The following is a 21,441-nucleotide window of genomic DNA, read 5'->3' on the forward strand; positions in this document are numbered from 1 at the left end:
GCGTTGGTTACAAGGCGGACTGAAAAGTCAAAAACTATAGAAAAACCACGATAAAATCCAAACACTAATATTATAAGAGAACTAATTTATAAATATTCTATGATTTTATTTTTTTTTTCCAATTGATTCAATTATAGTTTTGCATTTTTCGAGTTATCATATTGTGTTTCATATAATGAGAAGACGGTGGGGAGCGGGTTCTGCTATTTGATACGTCGTCCGCTCGCCCCCAAATCCTAGGATTATAGCATTCTCAATTCGATTTTGTTGTCGCACCTATCGTCTCCACTGTCAAAACTACCTTCATTTTAATATTGTAACACCTTTTCCCCTCTACACATAAGCTGTCAAATAACATTATAAAAGAGGCAGCATTGGACGAAGAGGGGAAGTTGTGCCTTAACCGTCGTAGAGTGCGGATGTTTACTAGTAATATAGTGAATTAATGTGATAAGTGTCTGATTATATTAAATCATATATATATATACTACTGTGTTGGCGTATTACTACACTTTACTCATAATTTCCAGTTGAGAAATTTTTTTTTCGTCAGTTGCATGTATTGGGGACTACGTGGTCAAGGGACAACTTATTAAACGCTGCTAAACAAATGAAAATAAAAATAAAAAAAACATAGCGGTAACATATCGCTACAGTATCAAATTATTAAACGCTCCTTAACAAATGAAAATAAAAAAAAAACATAGCGTAGGTAAGATATCGCAATAATATAATAACTACCTGTTACAGTGTCCGAATAAAGATCATTTATCAAATAAAATGTAGGTGAGCTGGTGAAATGGGTACAGAAGTGTCAGTTATAGATATAACGTTATGTAAAGATCGTAATTTACTCGGACATTGTGGAATAGGCAATATAATTATTTTAACTATTAGTAGTATCAAAACCAATACGCATTCAAGGACAATTGAAATTCCTTCATCAGTTGTCAGTTTTCATATTAATTAAAAATACTCATTAATTTAAAGTAATTGTCTTGACAAGTTCTTTGGACTTGCTTCTTTTATATTAGTGCAAAATGATCAATTAAGTATTAGTACTTTACCGTCGAACCCTAAAGCTGAGTTTATGCTAGCAATTTCTTGCAGCAAAAATCAAAAAACCTTCAGATGCGTTTACACCAGCGGCAATATTTCTGCCAAACATGGTACTCGCCGCTAGTCCTGGAAGCTTCATTGCAAAATTCAGGTTTCCGTGACTGTTTATTCGATAAAAATCTTGCAGAACTCATCTTCTCCAAGTCTTAATCCAAAGCGCTTTTGATTTGACTGCGTATTGGCTTTTGTAACTATTATTTCGTAACCAAAACCTCTTACCTTGCGTCCGATGGTTTGTATGTGACATCGTACTTCTCCACGAGCTCTGCCGTGGTGGACCACGACACTCTCACCGTGGTGGGGTTCAAGAAGGTCACTGTTATGTTCTCAGGCACACCGGGGCCCATTGAACCTGTCAAAGATGAATGTTGAGTATAATGAAACCGCCCATAGCATGCTAGATTACTAGACATCTTCATCAGTAGCCTATCGCTTTTATTCATAGACGTTTTTGTCGTTTTGACGCAAAGCTGTGATAACAAGTCTGCTTCTCTGTGCTGACGGCATGGCAGCCTTCGCAGTGCGTAGACATAGGGCCGTTGTGATTGGATAATATTGTTGTATCTTAATATTAGCCAATCACAACGGCTCTATGTCTGTTTCTCAGTACCGTTGGGCACGGAGAAACAGACTTGTTTTCACAGCATTGCTCCGTCCTTAGATAAAAACGTCTATGAATAAAGGGGTATGTGTTTAGCGTGAACGGTACGACCATTGCTTTGAGGTACAAAGTTCGAATATCAGCTCGAGCACTATGTTATTGGGTTTTTCTGCTTAGTATCTTCTCGGAATCTGGAAATTTGTAACCGATATGGCGATAGGCGTTTATCACATCATGGAAGAGAACACATGGGGCGAAAAGTGGGTGCCTTAGTATCACCTCTGCCCATCTATGCGAGGATAAAAGTATTGCAAAATTTTTTTTTGGGCAAAAAATATTAAGTAATTCTCTTGTGATAGATAATCACTGACTTCGGTACCGAATATCAGTAGCTAAAAATTCTGCTATATACCTCTGACAGGCACACACCCAACATTTTTTTTTTTATTTTTATTTAGGGGCTTTTATCCAAAGGTGGAATGTCAGTCCCATAGTATCCTAATCTACATAATGGTGACAAGGTATTCTTACTAGTTACCAAACATTTGGCATCAAAAATATCATATTATAAAAGGACAATTCTCATATAACTTTCAAATTCTACCCACATCAACAGCTATGATCGACGCTGCCATCTTGATATCGATAAAACTGTCCAAGGATATTAAGTACTAAGAGAAAATTTGACGAAGTACGTAACGCAATACGTCTGTATGGATCTGCACTTAACCCTAGTATGAATATTTGCGTTATAGTATATGTATATAAGTTTTTTTTCATTAAAGTATGCATATAAGTTACTGTTTCGTTAAAGTCAATAAAAATAAGAAGAGTGCCCAGTATTGCTATCGAGTAATAAACGTTTAATTTCTCTACAGTCATTATTAGATAATACTATAAGTACTGGTGAAAGTAATGAAACGAGTGATTTTAGATGAAACACGAAGGTCAACTGATGATTGCAAGTGCAAGTGCAAGCAGCAGTGTGTACCTAGTCACTGTTGTGTTCCGGTTAGAAGGACAATGTAGCCATTGTACCTACTAATAGTACATAATGAGATATACATAACTATATACTACATAATGAGACTTAACATCTCATTTCTCAGGATGCCGAGCGTAGTGAAATACCAAACCATACTTTGTAATTCAAGGTGTTGGATAGAGTTTCTATTGTTTATGGGCGGTCGTATTGCTTACCATCAGGCGAACGGCAAGCTCGTCTCGTTATTCAAAGCAGTATACAAAAAACGAGTCTAATATCCTGAAATAGTATACAATGGCACGTATAGGGAAAGCTATTTTATTGTAGCAAATAGTATATACATTATTACAGCAAATTAGGTTGAACATACCGATGCTGAAGCCAAAGGCTATTATTACGTCACTCGTTTATAAACATCGAAAGTCACGCGAAAGACGAATTATTTTCGACTCCCCCGTGGCAAAACTGTCATACCATTAAAAATTCTCAACTCCGTTCCATAAACAAAGAATTTAGATGTCGATTACTTTATAAATGTTCTATGGATAGACACTTTATGAAAATAATTTTGATAACAATTCAGAGAGGTAGAAAAATAATATTTTAAATGAATAGGTATCTGTATAAGTTAATGATAAAAGCACGATAAAAAAAAAAATAAATAAAAGAACTAGGACTCGGCCTCTAGGACTAGACTAGGAATACGCATGGTAGTTTTTAAATAACTCCTATGTTACTCTATAGAAGCAACGCATAACATTGGTATTGTTGTGGTAGTAGGACATATTTTATATCCACCCAGACAGCGACCACCGTACACAAGGTGTTAAAACCCGCCATAGTGATCAACGTAAGTGTGTCGCTTTCTGGGATCAGCCTGTATAAATCCGGTTCCAATAGGCCTAATAAATACTAATATTAATTTAGCAATTGTTATCAATTTATATTTTAACATATGTCAAAGTTTTTTAAAGTAAAATAATTTTAAGGAACGCGTGACAAATTCATAAAACTTTGTTCGTAAATTGCCGTAAATACTACAGATATCTAGGAGAACTAAAATATTCTAATAATAAATAATGATGATAACCAATATTACCTAGGTACTGAGTCAAAAGGCGGCTATCACGATCTACGAGAATCTAGATGCGATTCCTACATCGGGCAATAGTTAGTGTGGGTTACTTACACAAATAAGCAACTAGGGAAGTATGTTGCGAACACCTCACCTTTAAGTAGAATAGAAAGAAAATAGGATTGAGTGCTTAACACACGCTTCTTATCCCGCGGAACACCACTTAATTCTTTAAACGTTCTAAGTAATAAACTCTATGCATATAGGTAGAGATTCTTTTTTACTTTGTTATAGCACAATCCACTGAACTCGGAAGGTAAGAGGAATAGTGTCCAGATAGATTATGAACTGACGACAGATGATTATCCCTCACCTGTTAAAATAAATTTATGTTAGTTCGAAACCGTATACACAGGCTGATCCTAAAATGCGACACGAATAGTTGCCGCTATGAAGGGTTTTACACCCTGTATACGGTGCTCGCTATTGGGCGGTCTCAAATATAATACCATAAGCAGATTTCTCTGAAGAAGCCAACAATGATTTATATCACATTGTTATTATAGGTAAAAATCGGGTGCCTTGATTTCACCTCTACGTACTCCTTTGGGTATAATGCAGTTATGTGTTTATTTTTTTTGTTAAGTTTAATACTCACCGGCGTTAACAAAGCGCAGTAGAACAGAGAGCGCAAGTGCGACGACGGCGGTTTGCGCGGGCGGCGCGCGCCGCATGTCGCGCCTACCCGACCGCTCATGCCATGTCGCTTCTGGAACAATAACATCACCGTTATCGTCATTATCGCCATCATCGTCATCATCATCATCACCATCATCACCATCATCATCATCATCATCATCATCATGGTCGTCATCTATTGCGTCACCATAGTAACAACGTCTTTTGATATTCAAATGAAAGCATGTTACTGCCTACCCTCCATGGTAAAATAATTTTAATTTCAACCGCAATATTATTCATTTTCCTAATTATGTTAAAGCATTTTTTCTGCTCGTCATCATACAACGGATATCATGTACGCATAGCGTTTATTTAATCATAATAATGTTCATTTTAATTAATGAAATAGTTTAAAATATTATTAAATTAAATCATTTGTGCATAAAATAAACACAACGTATCATTTAATTAACAGTTCTTTATCTACTACAATACTAATATTCCAATACAATAATACGTACATTTCAAATCCATTATAGTTTCGAATAGTTTCTAATTGAACACGCTGATAATTACTAGATCAGAGATTTGTACGCCTCAAAGGGTCGATAAGATGAGGTGAAAACTAATAGAAACACTGATTATATCTACGCTTTTATGGCATTGAATAGGTTTAAGTTTGAACTCTATCTTTAATCAAATAGAGTTGTCATTATATTTAAAGACTTCACTAAACTGTGCTATGTAAAGCTGAGGAGTTTGTTTGAACAAACTAATCTCCGGAACTACTCGTTCGAATTGAAAAATTCTTTTAATATTGAATACGCCATTTATCGAGAAAGGCTGTGTTTACTATAATTCATTAGTATTCTTAATTTCTAATAATTTATCTGACAAAAGATCGGTTATTTAAATTACTGTTTAATATTTGTTGTTTGTAAGATAACTCAGTTTTGTTTAGTGTTCTAAATTGGCATTAAAGAAATAAAAATTAATCATTAAGAAATATATTAAGTTGTATGCTCATATTTTAGTTACGTGAATATTTTACTTAAAGTTGGTTGGTTACACAAAGTTTACTAGTGGTAGGATATATTTTATATCCGCTCGAATAGCGACCACCGGTACACAAGGTGTTAATACCCATCATAGTGGACCACGTAAGTGTGTCACGCTCCAGGATCAGCTTGTATATTATATCCGGTTCCTACAGGCCCGAATAATTGTATCGACTGTCAAGGGGTAATCATCTCTCGTCAATCGACATTCTATTTGACCCCACTCTATTTACCATCAGGTGCACCTGACGTCTGACGATGCCGAACCCCGAATAAAAAGAAAAGGTAATAAATATCAGATACCATTCCACCTCTTACCACAACTTGAAATTCTTCATATTTTTGCAATCATTCATTCTACAAGCTGCATCAGAATATAATAGATATTAGGCAAGTGTCCTCAATTTTGAGATAATCTAAATATTATATAGCAATTTCGTAATACATAACTTTTTGGTAGTTTAGTAAATTTATTTTATACTTCTATTACCCGAAGGATACAAACATAGTCCCTATAATATTTAGAAGCTTAGAGAGACACAGCGTGTAGTTGATATCGCGGTGATCCAAACTGACGTATTACAATGACATCCTTACAAGCAACTGCCGATAAAACAATAATTTAGATACTAACTTCTATTGAATTATTTACCACATTTGATTGTGTGTTTGTTTCTTTTTGTGCAATTTTTAATATAATATTTTTCATTAATTATCCTCTATTCTCTTCTATGTGTGTATTACCTAGTAGCGGAAACTGTGTTGAATTAACTTTAATTTTCATTAATTTCAGGTTGTCTGGAAGAGATCGCTTTTTAGCGATAAAACCGCCTATTGGTGCACTTTTTTTATGTTGTAATAATTGTATTCATTTTTCTGTATTTGATGTATCCAATAAAGAGTTTCATTCATTCATTCATTCATTTATATAGTCATAATTTGTTCTGTTTGTTTCCCAAATAAATTAATATACCAGATAGTGTAATAGATACTACAGTACCTAAAGGTAACTTTCTAAAGGTCAGGTCGTGAACAAACACTAGGTAGCCGAGTGGCGAATTGGTTATAAAATAACGATGACTATCCATAAAATCGTAGGTCAAGGATATTCTTTTTTTAGATACTTCAATCCCCGCATATATGACTTGAAATATGACTGTTAACGCAGAGCATAGTGCAAATGGAAATTTTATTACGTATCAAAATAAAATTTTAGGACTAAATAAAACCATGGATAAAACGGCAGTGTTGTTTTTATATAGAACAGTAGTCAACATTGAACATGATAGTTGGTATAGTAATCCGAATACAATGTCACCCAGTAATGGACACAGCGACTCTTGACAGTTGTTTGAATTATGCCGGCCTATCCTAGATGTTCTCTGTTAGACTCTGAAACGCGCTGTTTGCTTAAAAGCGCCTGCGGATTTTGGTCACTAATTATCCGAGTTCCGAATATTTCACTCCTACTACTAATTTCACATTTCCCTGAACAAATAAAGCTACATAGAAAGCATAATTTAATAGAACTCTAACGTAAATTACGCTAGCAAATAAACAGAGTAACTTGGATGTTTGGCTGAATAGTAATTTATAACGAGAAAGTCTTTAAATCCAGAAATTTTTGTGCATCCGCTATCGATACACCGCGTCGTGTGGGCTACGGTTTTTAAGAAATTTTATGTATAAAGGGTAATTTGAACTGAGTATTGTGCTTCCTTTCCCTATCAACTTTAATATTTTCAATATCCATAACAATGGCCATTAAAATTCCATGTCCACGCCTTGAAGCTGGAATGCTTCTCGAATATTCCGTTCAATAAAGCCTGATTGCAGGGCACTCTAGCGCATTACCATGAAATATAGCATGATCAGATACTGGCAGCATGATAAGATTACTGGGTCCGGAAAGTCTATTATAAAAGAAATAAATTTTAAATTTAGAATTAAATATAGACAATGGATTTTTGAAATAAGAAGTTGTTTTGGGTTTTGTATAAGAACTTGCATATCGATTTCCTGTAAAAATTACTGAAAAACTTCAAGTCGCCTGCGCACGTTAAGTTAAATTAAAATATTTTCTTTCTTTGTGTGAAGTAAAGCATATCCCATGTATTTTATTTTCGTAAAAAAAAAATTGTTAGAAAATATACTGAATTTGTTCAGCTAATTATGAAGGTGACAGTCAGTACATAAATTTTTCCACATAAATTTTGTCATATTATATATAATACAAATTATTTTTTTTCACATTAATTTTTCTCATAAATAATAATGCATTAGGTTTCTTTAGACCTACCAACTCTCTAAACTAAGTCTTGGTAATTAACAACATTACAAATAAACCTAACACAAATACACGCCACTATAATTGTTTAATATACAGTAAACCCAGTGCTATAATATACTCGTTAAGCTGAGGTTAGACTATTGGAACACTAGATATCACATAAACACAAGGCATATTACCCCGTCTGTGGGAGATTAGGTCTTTATGAAGAACGTAACGGCCCGTGGCAAATTCACAAACAGAATAACAAGAAATATCAAATACTAAGATTTAAACACGTGAGGTATAATATTCTCTAATTATTGTGTTTATCGTAAGGGCTAAAAGTCAAATATGAGGCTTTTGAAACTGCTCAATGCTATTACGTATTTTTTTTATAAATTATATATTTTTTTGCACGACAAAGCGACCACACTGCACCTGGTGGTATTAAAGTGATATTAAAGAAATACTTCTACCAAAATATACTTCACCATTAAACTACACATAAATCTGCAAAGAAAATTCAGTAAAATATTTAACACTGTATTTAAAGCTTGATGCACTAATAAATTAAGTTGGAATTTCACTCGCTACATGTTTGCCAAGCGAGCTACACTAGATGGTGTCGCCGGACCGATGTTTTCAAAACTGGCTAACAATAAATTAATTTGATTACTAAAATACGGTCCAATAACGGAAGTTTATAAAATGATCAATGAAATAGGACTGTATTTTGAAAAGTGTATCCATTTACATGACCCAAAGTTTTTTGCAACGCGCAATGAACACACACCAGTATCTGCCAAAATATTGAGAGTACACAAAATTCCTGAATCCTACAATTGGATTGTGACAATAGCTATTTCCAAATTCCATTTCTGAATAAGTACTGTATATTTCTAATAAATAACTTATAATTTTCTTGCCTTTCCCGCTACAAAAGTTTCTAAACGCTGTATGATGCCAGCGCTATCTATTAAACAAATCTATTATTTTCCATGGAACCAAAGTACCTGGATAAAACTAGCCTATGTATTCAGGTCATAGTTTACCCGTGTGCCAATTTCTTTGAAATCCGTTTAGTCGTTTTTGCGTTTACATCTAACAAACATCTATTTTCAAAAACTCTCTCATTTATATCAGTAAGAAGTAAGATTTATCCTAGCTGGATAAAAACCCCGAAATAAATAAAGATTAAAAAAAAAAAAAAAAAAAAAAAGAAGTAAGATTTCGCTTGTGATCGAATTGAAAATTCTATTGATTTCTTCGATATCCTGGATTTGTATTCCAGTAATGAACCTACTGAATAGAATAATAGTGATCCCGATAAAACAAATTCTTCCATATCTTGTAGCCAGCGTAACTACTGGATACAATAAGACTTAACATCTCATGTCTCAGGATGGCGAGCGCAGTGGACTACCAAACAATATTGTGTAATTCAGTGTTGGATAGTGTTCCTACTGTGTATGGGCAGTCGTATCGCTTACCATCAGGCGAACGGCAAGCTAGTCTCGTTATTCAAAGCAATGAAAAAAATTATATATTTGTATCAAAATAACGAACCTAGTGAACATTAATATTGATCTCAACACAAGAGACACCTTCCACGATATAGTGTTACTGGAAAACACTAATGAAGGAACTTTGATTGCCAAACTTGACTTGATAAGACAGCTCCAAGCAAGTTTCGGTGTTTGGTGATTAATACATAACTTTGATGTGGTGACAATAAATAGGAGGTTAACGCTGAATAGGCAGATTTCGGATATAGCTTCCTGGGACCTTTGAGCGAAACTTAAGGTATTGGCGAAGCGTGTTACAATGAGAAATGACATAACTTTTGAATGTATGTTTTATAGTTATGAGATAAGGTTTAGAACAATAACTTATTGTTCTGCGGTATAAGGCATCGTGCGGATGCTGTCAACGTGTTGCCGAAAATACTACAATATTGAACTAAAACTATTTGCGGATTTATCGAGGTATTATATTATAATTTTCTCCCGAGGATTCGAAGACTTTGCAGCCTTCGTGGGTAGACCACGAAAGCAAATGAAACGTCGGGAGACAACTATAATATAATAAATGTCTAACATTCGCGTAGACATAAGAAATCATTACTACACTATTATGCGTGCAATCACACAATATTGAAATTATGAATTTCAGTAAAACACAATGTTAGTTATTTTAGATGCTCTGCAAAGATACATAACATCACGCATTTTATCCCCGAAGGGGTATGCAGAGGTGTAACTAGGGCACCCACTTTTCGCCAAGTATGTTCCGTCCCATGATGTGATAGGGGGCGAGCCTATCGCCATATCGGGCACAAATTCCAGACTCCGGGCTGATACTGAGCAGAAAAACCCAAATGCAAAGATTATGATTATAATATCAGTAATTAACACTACGCTCAGTCGATTTCCGTTTTGATGTATAAATATTAATTTTTTAATCTTTTATAAGCATGCAAAATTATATTTCGTTTTAAAAAAATAAGGAGTTTAATATTACACAAAACACTTATTACAAACATTCTAGTATCATAAAAGTTATCTGATATTTCTCTTTAAACATCTCTTCTGTAAAATTGACATTTCTGATATCAATTAATGTATGGTGTACAAATAAAAAAGAAAAGCAGTAAAAAATCACTTTTAACCAAACCTCGAGCGACCTCGATACGAAACGGCAATAAATCCTAATACACCTCAACATTGTTTACGGACGAAATGGCGATAACATGAAAATATTGAACTCTATAAATCCATCGTATCGTATCCGCTGTGACGTCATCTCCGTAACTCCATTCACGAACATACGGCTCGGTGAACCAAAGCCTCTGATAAATAACAATATGCAACGGAATAGTTCCACTTTAGTAAATCTTGAGTCGATTCCTCGAATCTGCGAATGAGACATGTTTTAAGGTATTGGAACGTAGCCAACGAGACATTGTCCACTGTTTATGATACTTGACCTTTAAAAGTGCTTATTGGAGATATTAAGACAAACTAAAGAGAAGGGTTGGCCTCTGTTCGACGCTCTTGAGCATTAGGTAGATAAAATAAAAATTGTTTTGTTAGTTCCCGTTATTTTTAGTCTTCATAAACGAGTCTTGGAATGTGTCAAATCCAAAGACGTCCGTGAGAAGAACTCATAACATAAACTTTAAGGACATTGGCATCTTCCAGAGTATTCTCTCAGAGCCTCAATCTGACGCAGCTTTCCTTTTATATACTAAGTTGTAATTAATTTAAAATGATTTGTACTATTGTTTCTTTTACTATGGGGCTGTAGTCTCCTAAGAGACTCAAAGCTTCTAAAGAAATAAAGAAAAAGAAAACAGTCTTTGGAAATAAAATTTCTGTTTGCATTTTATTTAGATGCAGTTCACTTATTACTTAACTAGCTTTTGAGCGCGGCTCCGCTTTAGTAATTCTGATATTAGCGCGTCCAAGCAAACTTTTCAGCTTTATATATTAGTATAGATATAGATATAACATGAGTTACTTTACCTTACTATGATAAAAACTATTTTTCTCATTGATTTTTCTTAACTATAAAATTGCATACTCTTCATGTAAACGAAGGTACAAACTTTTAATTGGGATCATATGACTTGACACTAATTTCACATTAGTCAATAATAATTAATCATTTATGTTTTTCGGTAGGCCGATTAGATATTTCATTGTGGGCACTTATTTTGTACTTTATTTTATTAAAATTTTAAAGACGAAATAAAAAAAATTGTTTGTTTTTAAAGATTTTTCTGACATAACAGTTCATTGTCTAAAAGAAAGTCCTTGCTAAAGGAAAAATAACCTAAAAGTTAAAAGCTGCATACGGATACTTCGGTTTATTTTATATTATTCTCCCATAAAATTTGCCACCATTTCTCATTTTTGCCATCATTTCCAAATTAAAACTCACACGCATCGGTTCAAGAAGTTTTCATTAACATCCTCAAATATCGTTTTTCTAATCTAAATTAAACTCAACATTAGTACCGCGTGGTAAACATTAAATGAAATTTGAATTTTACAAGCTTTAATGTTCCAGCTAAGTAAAACGTCTAGTCTTTCACTGTCCTTTTGGCAGTAAATGCCTTCTCAGCAATTTTATTCGTTAATCTATGTTTTACTCTTTTCGTCCTGAAAAAATTGAGCTCTTAGCGAGATAAGATTTTACGCTTTTCTTGCCAGAGGAAGATGTTTTATTAATCTCTTAAGAATGAGCATTAACTATCTTAAAGGCCAAATAGCAAATAATATAAAATGTAACATGAAAATAGCATCTAAAATCTTATATTAATTTTAAAATATGACTGCTTTGAAGTAATGATGTTCTACCCCAGTCAAAAATGAAGATGCCACGTGCTAAACATTTCTAATTTTCCAAAAATTGTCACCTTGTATAAAGATACTAAAATACAACACAATTTCGTCATCCATGCAAGGATTGTGATCACAAAAGGTCAATATAATTATACGATTAATAGTATATAATGCTATATTAATCTTAATGTGACCAAATATATTATTATCTCTTTAATAAATGTATAGCTATAGAATTGGCTTCAATTCGCAAATTGAACAACACTTTATGTGATTATTCCTAAAACGATTTCTTCAAGATTGGAGTCACAGAGAAGATGATGTTAAGATTGGCCGTAAAATATAAATCAAATCGTTTCTGCAACTGCATAAAATGTTAGCAGTGACCGTTCATGCATCATTGTTCCGTTCATTTCATGAATGATAGTATATTTTTTTATTGCCTTTGTAGACAAACGAGTAATAAGCCTGTTGGTAAGCAGCGTCCACTGCCCATGGACTTTACAATGCCAGAAGCACAGGCCAATCCGGTACCTACAAGGGGGTGAGTACTCTTTTAAAGCCTCGTTCAAAGAAGGACAAGTCATAGCACTTCGAGAACACCCATGCTGAGTTATTCTAAAGCAAAATGATAAAAGTACGATGGAATAAGCGAATTTTACACTCGTACTTATGAGAATTTGTTTATAAACAACACAAAAACAACTATTACTCTGAATCAAAATTCTTGAGCGTAATTTCTTACTTAGACGAAGTAAGCCACAAACAAGACACTGTTATGTACTAACTATATTTCTATTTTATTATTTTTCCACTACTCTCTGGCCTCGACTAAAATCTAATTAGTTTTATGTCTCACACGCTTTCACAAACTAATCTATTGTGATTACCAGTGATTCGCCATGACCCATATTATGATGAACGTCACACAATACTAGTGATACATGATGGATGGAAATTGGGTTATTATCTAGTTCGTTATTTTTATAAAATCTATGCAAATGTTGTACACACACAACATCACGCATTTTATCCCCGAAGGGGTATGCAGAGGCGCAACCATGGCACCCACTTTTCGCCAAGTGTGTTCCGTCCCATGATGTGATAGGGGGCGAGCCTATCGCCATATCGGGCACAAATTCCAGACTCCGGCCTGATACTGAGCAGAAAAACCCAAATATCACTTTGCACGACCCGGAATTCGAACCCAGGACCTCAGAGCGCTGCCGTACCGCGCATGCAGTACAACTACGCCACCGAGGCAGTCAAATGTTGTGTTGTAGGCAAATGTTGTAGGTATTGGCTATATCTTTTGACAATGAAATTTTAGAATGAAAAACATCATGGGATACTATATCGATGCAAATATAATTAATTCCTCATGAATAGAATCACTGCAATTCATACTTTATAGTCTTCTTAAATATTATAAGCTAGGTAGTTCTCGCGGCTTTGCTCGCGTGAAAATTATTTTCTACGACAGTCACTCAACCATTATATGAAACTAATGGCCTCTCCTTAAAAAATCAGATTAAAAAATACATTATTTTCCATGACAACAAATAACTGGAATCAAAAGTAACCTATATGTATTATATTATTTTCCATGGGAGCAAATTATCGACATAAAAAATAATCCTATGTATTAATCCAGGACATGGTTTACCAGTGGATAAAATTCCATCTCAATCCGTTGAACCGTTTCCGAGTTTATTTCTAACATCCGAAATTATCATAAACTATTGTATTTATAATATTAGTAAAAGCAATATTAAGAACTAAGATTTGATAAACAAAGCATTTCCGAATTATTCGAATCACATTTAATACCCGAATAGTCCTGGATCAAAACAGGCAAAATTTTAAGTTATGAAATTAGGACACTTTCTCCAAAAAAAAAAGAAAAAACGTTTTGGCGGCATTGCTTGTAAGATCTAGTATTTTATATTTACTTACACTAACCGAGTAATAGGATACTAAAATTACTTACCACCCAGCAAACAACGTCCTATAAAAAAACAATTACCATACAACTTCCTAGTATCATAAAATTATATAAAAAAACAACATACCGTAGCGTCTATTTTGCTAAATCACGATGAAATGTCACGTTTCTGATTATCATCGTACAAATGCCTACATCACTCCAGTTCCCACCAAGAGACATGATATAAAGCCTTATAAAAGCGGTCCTTATTATAATAGCCTTTTCAATGAGACTACATCTGACTGTGGTGGACACCTGTCGGTAGCACGTTACGTGCAGTAACGTCAGTCGGACAATTATATAAACGGCGAATATTATTGTTACGTAACAAGGTCGGTTTACTGAAATACTTATTACAGAACATCCTAAAATTTAGTTTACTGACTTGTAAATTAAACTCAAGACTAAATAAGTTCTGAATTATCGTATCTTAGTAATAAATAATGTTAGTAAGTACTTAAACTTTTTATATTTTATTTATTTACTCCTATTTTTGAATTTCGTTAGTAAATTTTATTACTTGAATTATTTAAGATGTTAAATTCAATTAATACTTAAATAGAAGTATCGTAAAGTTTGCTATTATTGGAGTAGCACGGGTATAAAAAAATCATCAAACGGTCTATGGGGGTATTATTATTTTAATACCAACAATATTTTTATATGTGCTTATTACTATTTTGTTTTACGAGCAATTTAATATTTTTTATTATGTTTTGAATTATTTAGGGTTCCATACCTCAAAAGGAACCCTTGTAAGATCACTATGTTGTCCATCTATCCGTTTCTACATCATTTTTTTTCTCAGGAAGGCGTAGAGGTATCAATTTGAAATATATATCAAATACTCGGGTTTTCGATCTCTTTCAGCTGTGACGAAATCAAGCTTGTAACTTAACACGATCAAAATATTAGACCGTTTATGTCGTATATTTTGCGATTTCAAAAGGGAATCAAAACCAATAAAAATATACCCTGATGCAGTCATTGAAAATAACTAGGCTTTTATATAAATACATTAAAATCTCATTGACCACAACATACCCTGATTCTATTAGCGTTTGATAACTAGATGAATACGCCTCTACTTTGTATCGAGCGCCTTTTGTTGGCATTGTGCTTTGAAGTAAACAATGTACTTTGTTGAGGTATTCTTACTGAAGGGAATACTGAACCTACTCGAATACTTATGAATCAAAGGGTAAATTGGATAGAAGTACTATACGCTGCGATAGCCTAGTTGGGAGTAGAACGGACTGTTGAGGAATGTCCGCGGGTTCAAAACTCACGGACATCGTTAACTTTTCTAGAGTAATGTGTATCATCATCAGCCCATTGCAGTCTACTGCTGGACATAGGCCTCTCCAAGGTACGCCACAGAACCCGGTCTGCTGTTCAGTCGTTATGTGTATGTGTACTTGTATTCTTTATGAATTATTACTTGCTTTAATGGCGAAGGAAAACTTACACACCTAAATAGTTCTATAAGATTGTATGCGAAATCTGCTAATTCGCACCAAACCAGCGTGGTGGACCAAGGCCTAATCCATATAAGTAGTAGAGTGGGCCCGTGCCCAGCTGTGGGACAGTATATTATACAGAGCTGATAGTAATAGTATATACGCGGGAAAATTTGGATTGTTTATAGATAAGGTCAATTTTTGGCTACATATTTTTTTTATAATAGGTTTTGTATGTAAATGGTTCATGTTCTGCTAAATGGAAATTTAAGTTATTTTATTTAGCTATCCTAAATAAATAGTGGGCTTTGTTTTAAAACAGGAAATGATTTATTTGTGTGCCATATTTCAACTAGAATGTCGGGTTCTGTGTTTATATTTAAAAAAAATCTAAAAATGTTTCACAAGTTCTCGTATAAATATTAAATTACTAAGAATAAAGAAATTTGAACTCGAATTTTTTATAGAAACTAGTTTTTATTCTGGATATTTATCTTTTTATTTGATTGCCTTCAGTTAGTTTTCCATCACAATAAATCTATCAATTCTCCAGATCACTCTGCACACACAAATAAATAAAACAATATTTTAACGGTATTTAATACTCCAAATAAACGTTATACACTCAGAAGTTATAAACGATAATAGAATTTCATCGCAAGATATTTCCATTTGTCTTTTATACGCTTATCCCTTGAGTCGCGAAATAAAATGTTCCCGATTTCTTTTAAGACAATATGGTACTGTCAATGCTTAAAACAAACTTTTTATATATCCTTAAGTATGAATATAAATGTTTTATAAAATAATATGTTTTAAATTGCTTCTTTAGTTTAATGGTAATTAATGCCTATATAATGAAATAAATGTAGCGAACCTAGGTTCATCGTCCAGGTCAAGCAATTCCTTTCTTGTACATATTTTAAATAAAGAATACCTGAGACTCCTGAGATTTCACAATTATACAAGCCATTTACCGGATAGAAAGTTAATAATAAAATATTTAACACAGTCCTTATTTTCACTCCACAAAACCTTTGTTGCTTCTTTGTATAGTTTTCTGTTAAACTGTGAACAGTAGTGTTGGTTACATGTTTATTAATGCAATAGATGTGTAATTTTACCCTTTACTTATTTAATGTGTAACTGTTTTCTGTTCCTTTTGAAAAAAAAAAAGTTAGATAAAACGGAAAAGTTCAGTGCTCTCGAACGCAACCCCACGTCAGAAACATTAATCTCAATCGGTCACACATAACTGGATAAACACTGCATAACCCTGAATCGGAATCAGGTCACTGGGACGCGTTTTTTATCATTTTCCCTGCTTATTATCATCAAAAGGGAAACGTGACTACGCACGGACGCCATTTTTTTTATTTGCTCAATGATATACTGATTGTAATTTCACGGTTATTAATCCGTTCATACTAATATAACAAATGCGAAAGTAACTCCGTTTCGATTTATTAACAAAATGACAACTCATTTTATTGAAATTTAATGACGAGGGAACGAAGGATATATATAGAATATATTTTATATTTTTGACTACTTTTACGCCGCGTGCAAAAGCTATTATAACTGGTTGAAATATAAATTTCTGCTAGGCGTTGATATGCACTTATCTTAAGCACTAGGTGCACTAAAGTTCCGCGCTGACGCTGTGAACTTGTCAAGAAAGTTGAAGTTGGTGAAAGAACTGTCAGTTTCATATTAGTTATGTTCTTCGGCAACAACTTGGTAGCATATGCGCGGCGCCTAACTACACTCTTAAATAATTTTATGAACTTGCTATACTTATACTATCAATGCTCTAAATCCTAAACTAATTTATACACAAAACCCCTCATCAAATGTATCTTGTGATTTCACGCTCAGACGAACACGAGAATAGCAGAAATTTGCAAAGTACCCTCATTTTATGCAGTGAAAATATCGACTGTATTCCAATGAATATAAGGTAAAATATACATTTTTGTAATTTCCGTCTGTCCAACTAACGACGCAGTGGGAGCTACTTTACTATCTCAGATAGAAATAAATGCATGAAATTTGAATTCGAACGAAAACATACAGGATTTCTTGAAATATATACTAATAATACAGAGTTTTTAGGCAAGAGAGTTATTATGTTCTAACTCCATAGGTTTTTATTATAGAGGATTAAATCCATGTAACAAACTGCTTTTTTATATCACCTTAACTCCATCAATATTAATTCCGAGGAGTTTTTAAGTTTGTTTGTAGTGCATTTATTTTTTGTATAATAAAATTGTCTGTAAACCTTTTTTCTCGATACCGGATTTATGTAAAAGACGTAAACATAGGTTGGATTTCATTGCGATATGATTTCGTTCATTCTATAGTTTTAATTATACTCAATATGATACTTCTGCTTCTTCTTAAAAAAATATCTTTATTACTTAGAATCTTACCGAAGAAGTATACCAGGCGATGACGAGATATGATTTCTTGTTTACGCGTAGATATGTTAGAAATTGAAATAAAACTATTTTTCGGACTTTATCGTGGTGTTTTATATTGTGATTTTCGCCCAACGTTTCGGAGACTTCGCAGATTTCATGGTCATGGGGCGGACTGAGGAGTTGGTCGTCTGAAAAGTCAAAGTTACAATCTACCTCCATTTTACAAATATACATACTTATTTTATTTTTTAGCTGTTGTGCGATCTACGCAAAATGAGTTTGAAGACACTGTGAGATATACCAAATAAACCAACAAAATAAACATACGGGTACCAGAATTCATAATAAAATTAATTTAAAAACTCCACATCGCTTCCCTTTATTATAATCCAAACTTATTTAATCTACAGCGTTGTTTCTCAGATGTTACGTATTACCGCGACCTTGCTTTACAATCGGCACATTTTGAGTTACAAAGCTTATCTTAGAATTAAAATTAATGGCTATATTACGTTAATTTGATTTAGATTCTGATATTTTGTAAACAATATAAGTACATATTCATAGATTAAGATTTGGATATTACTTTAAGTTTAATTTGTATCATTTGTCGAATATTTACGACGATTCATCAAAAGCGGAATAAATTAAAATAAAGAAGACAATATTCCACTAACAAGAATTTGAATATTCATTCCCAAAAATGAAAAAAAAACCTCAACTAAAAAAATGTAGAGCCATAGCCATAATAAAATATCATATCAAAAAAAAGCAACACTAAGAAAGTATTGTTAAACTCATTTCACGCGAGTACAGACAAATTGGATGCGAACATAAGTTCCCACAAGCTACGGAATTTCTTCGCTTAATAGAATATTTTATACCTGGCTAAGGCTTGCGCAAAGTTTAATCTTCATATAATAATTATGCTAAGAAAACGTGGGTTTCCGAGATAAACTTACGTCTGTGCGTTTAACGTCTAAAAACAGACCGAACTACTAAGGAATTTAAAACAAAAACTTAAAATGAAAATTATACCGTCGGGAAATGGTAAAACGGAATTCAATTACTTTTTAAAACGTGCATATTGAAAGATTTTTTGTTATAAGGAAGTTTAAGAATATATCGTCAGAATGGAGTCATAAAAAAGATTTTTTTTTTTTAGAAAGATTACAACATGGGCTTATCAGAATGCACTGAAAAAAAACATAAATTACAAAGTCTTACATTCCGTGTGATCGCCCATTAGAGTATACATAAATAAAAAGAAAATTTAAGAAAAGGAAACTGACAGTATAGAAATCAGAGGTGATATAGTTACAATCTAATTGAGTAACTAACTCAACTAAGTAAGGTTCAGGTATTATAATCATAAACATTGCAATTATGGTATAAATTTAATTTCGTACAATAACACTGCACCTAAAGATAAATGCATATCCAGATATGTTTCCGGCGTTTCTATCAATAAAATCTGATACGCAGCAAATGAAAATGAAATGGCGAAAAACGTTCATAATCAAATTTCATTGAAATGGGTACAGCCGTTTCAAGAATCATTTAGTAGCATGTATGTTGTGGTTCTGCTCCATTCGGTTGACATTATTATTTATCTCTAAATCTTTTAAGTCTACATTGCAATGTCTGGTTCGTTTCAAAGGTCAGACAATGTGGTTTGTTTGTGATGATTCTTGCCCTTTGAAAGAAAGAATTCTAAGGGTCCTTTCAATTAAAGAGTTGGTCGATGGTGATATAATTATCGAGAAAATGACAATTCTTTCTGGTCATTTCAGAAGAAAAAGCACCATCTTACGTAACAGCTTAAGAGCGAGAAGACTTTATGTTAATGAGGAATGGTTAACTTCAACATCAATAAATTGAATTATTTTTACACGGGCCTCTAGCTTTTCTAAAGTTTTGCGTATCATCATAATCATCATCATCAACCAGCCAACCATCAGACATAAAATCCACTGCTGAATATAGACCTCCCCTACAGATTTTCAGACGGACCTGTCGAAAGCGGTCTGCATACAGCGAGTTGCTGCGACCTTAATCAAATCGCCTTTCCACCTTGCAGGTGAAATAAAATAAAAAGTAATGTAAGTATTATCGATTGCTTTAACGTTGAAGGATAACATCGTAAGGAAACCTACATACAAGAGAGGTCTATAAGAATTTTGAGGGTATGTGAAGTCTACAAATCTGCACTAGACCAGCATGGCGGGCTAAGGCGTAATCCCTTTCAGTAGAGAAGACTCATGCCCAGCAGTAGAGCTGTATATAATACAGAACTGATAAGGGTACTTGTAGGAAATAGACCATTAACAAAGGTTTTTTTACTTATATTTAAATAAAACACACGTGACACAATTTTATCCCTGAAACGGTAGGCCCAGGTGCAACCAGCATAAATACGAGTTATAATTATGACTGCTATAATTACAAGATAAAAACGTTACATATTTTAACGCTCTCATAACATATCTACCCATTTTGGGATAAAGACAGACTGCTATGATATTAATGACGTATAAGCCGATAACTCCAGCAGCAATTTTAAACGTAAAATGTAAAATTATATGCGAATACAAATGTATTACATGAAAAATAATGTATTCATAAGTGGAATCATGAGGATGTGCAAAAATAACTTATTTCGAAATAAATGAAACTGGATTTTTTATGAAAATAATATTGTTTTTAATAACAATTAAATAGAATATTAAAAGCTGTCGTTTTGAAGTGTCATTGTTCAAAATTATAATTAGAAAATTTTAAATGAAATCGAAATAAAAATATTTTTCAGATTTTATTGCAGTTTTTTATCTCATTTTCTCCCTACATGTCAAAGACTGAAGCCTTCATGGTGACAGGGCGGTCTAAGGTGTTGGCCTTCCGAAAAAATCTTCGTATATTTTGTGTTGTAATCCACCAACTTACTACGAGTCTTATATGTAGTGACATGTTGCCCTTTACAAAATTAAGTAGGCCTTCAATGGTATATTTACCTTACTTAAAACACCTACACGTAGAAACTTACGCTAAATATAACATCCACTGTATCGAACATAGCTACATGTTAGTATAAGTATGCATTTACGTCAATGATGCATTTTCATTAACAAACATATTATACCTAGAAGTTGATGAGAATAAGTATTTTAAAAATAAATGTACGTAACGGTATGGTTTTTACGAAATATTGTTACAAAATTTTCTTTTTTTGTCTCAACTCGTACATGATATATATTATTTGATAGAACAATTGTATTAACACAAAAAAACAGACGGAAAATTTTGTTATAATATTTCGTTGCGTACAAGTATTTTAAGAATTTCTGCTTTTTTAGGTTATGTCATTAAAATATGAAGGGGTTTTTAATATATCACTCCTGCCTTACCTACCAAGTAAACTGTTAAGTGTAGGT

At 33.3% G+C, this 21,441-nt stretch overlaps 1 protein-coding gene across 2 annotated transcripts in view; it reads right to left on the reverse strand.

The window, feature by feature from the left end:
• The window catches only part of LOC115439981, a 166,207-nt gene that overhangs the window by 69,598 nt on the left and 75,168 nt on the right, over positions 1–21,441 (reverse strand). For both annotated transcript variants that reach the window (XM_030164098.2, XM_030164089.2), the window contains exons 2-3: positions 4,439–4,549; positions 1,339–1,471 (exon numbers count right to left, since the gene is read on the reverse strand). In XM_030164098.2, coding sequence (XP_030019958.1) covers positions 1,339–1,471; positions 4,439–4,514 — 209 coding nt within the window. In that variant the 5' untranslated portion in view covers positions 4,515–4,549. The remainder of the gene's footprint in view (positions 1–1,338; positions 1,472–4,438; positions 4,550–21,441) is intronic.

Source organism: Manduca sexta, chromosome 14 (genome assembly GCF_014839805.1).
Source record: "Manduca sexta isolate Smith_Timp_Sample1 chromosome 14, JHU_Msex_v1.0, whole genome shotgun sequence".
NCBI lineage: Eukaryota > Metazoa > Arthropoda > Insecta > Lepidoptera > Sphingidae > Manduca > Manduca sexta.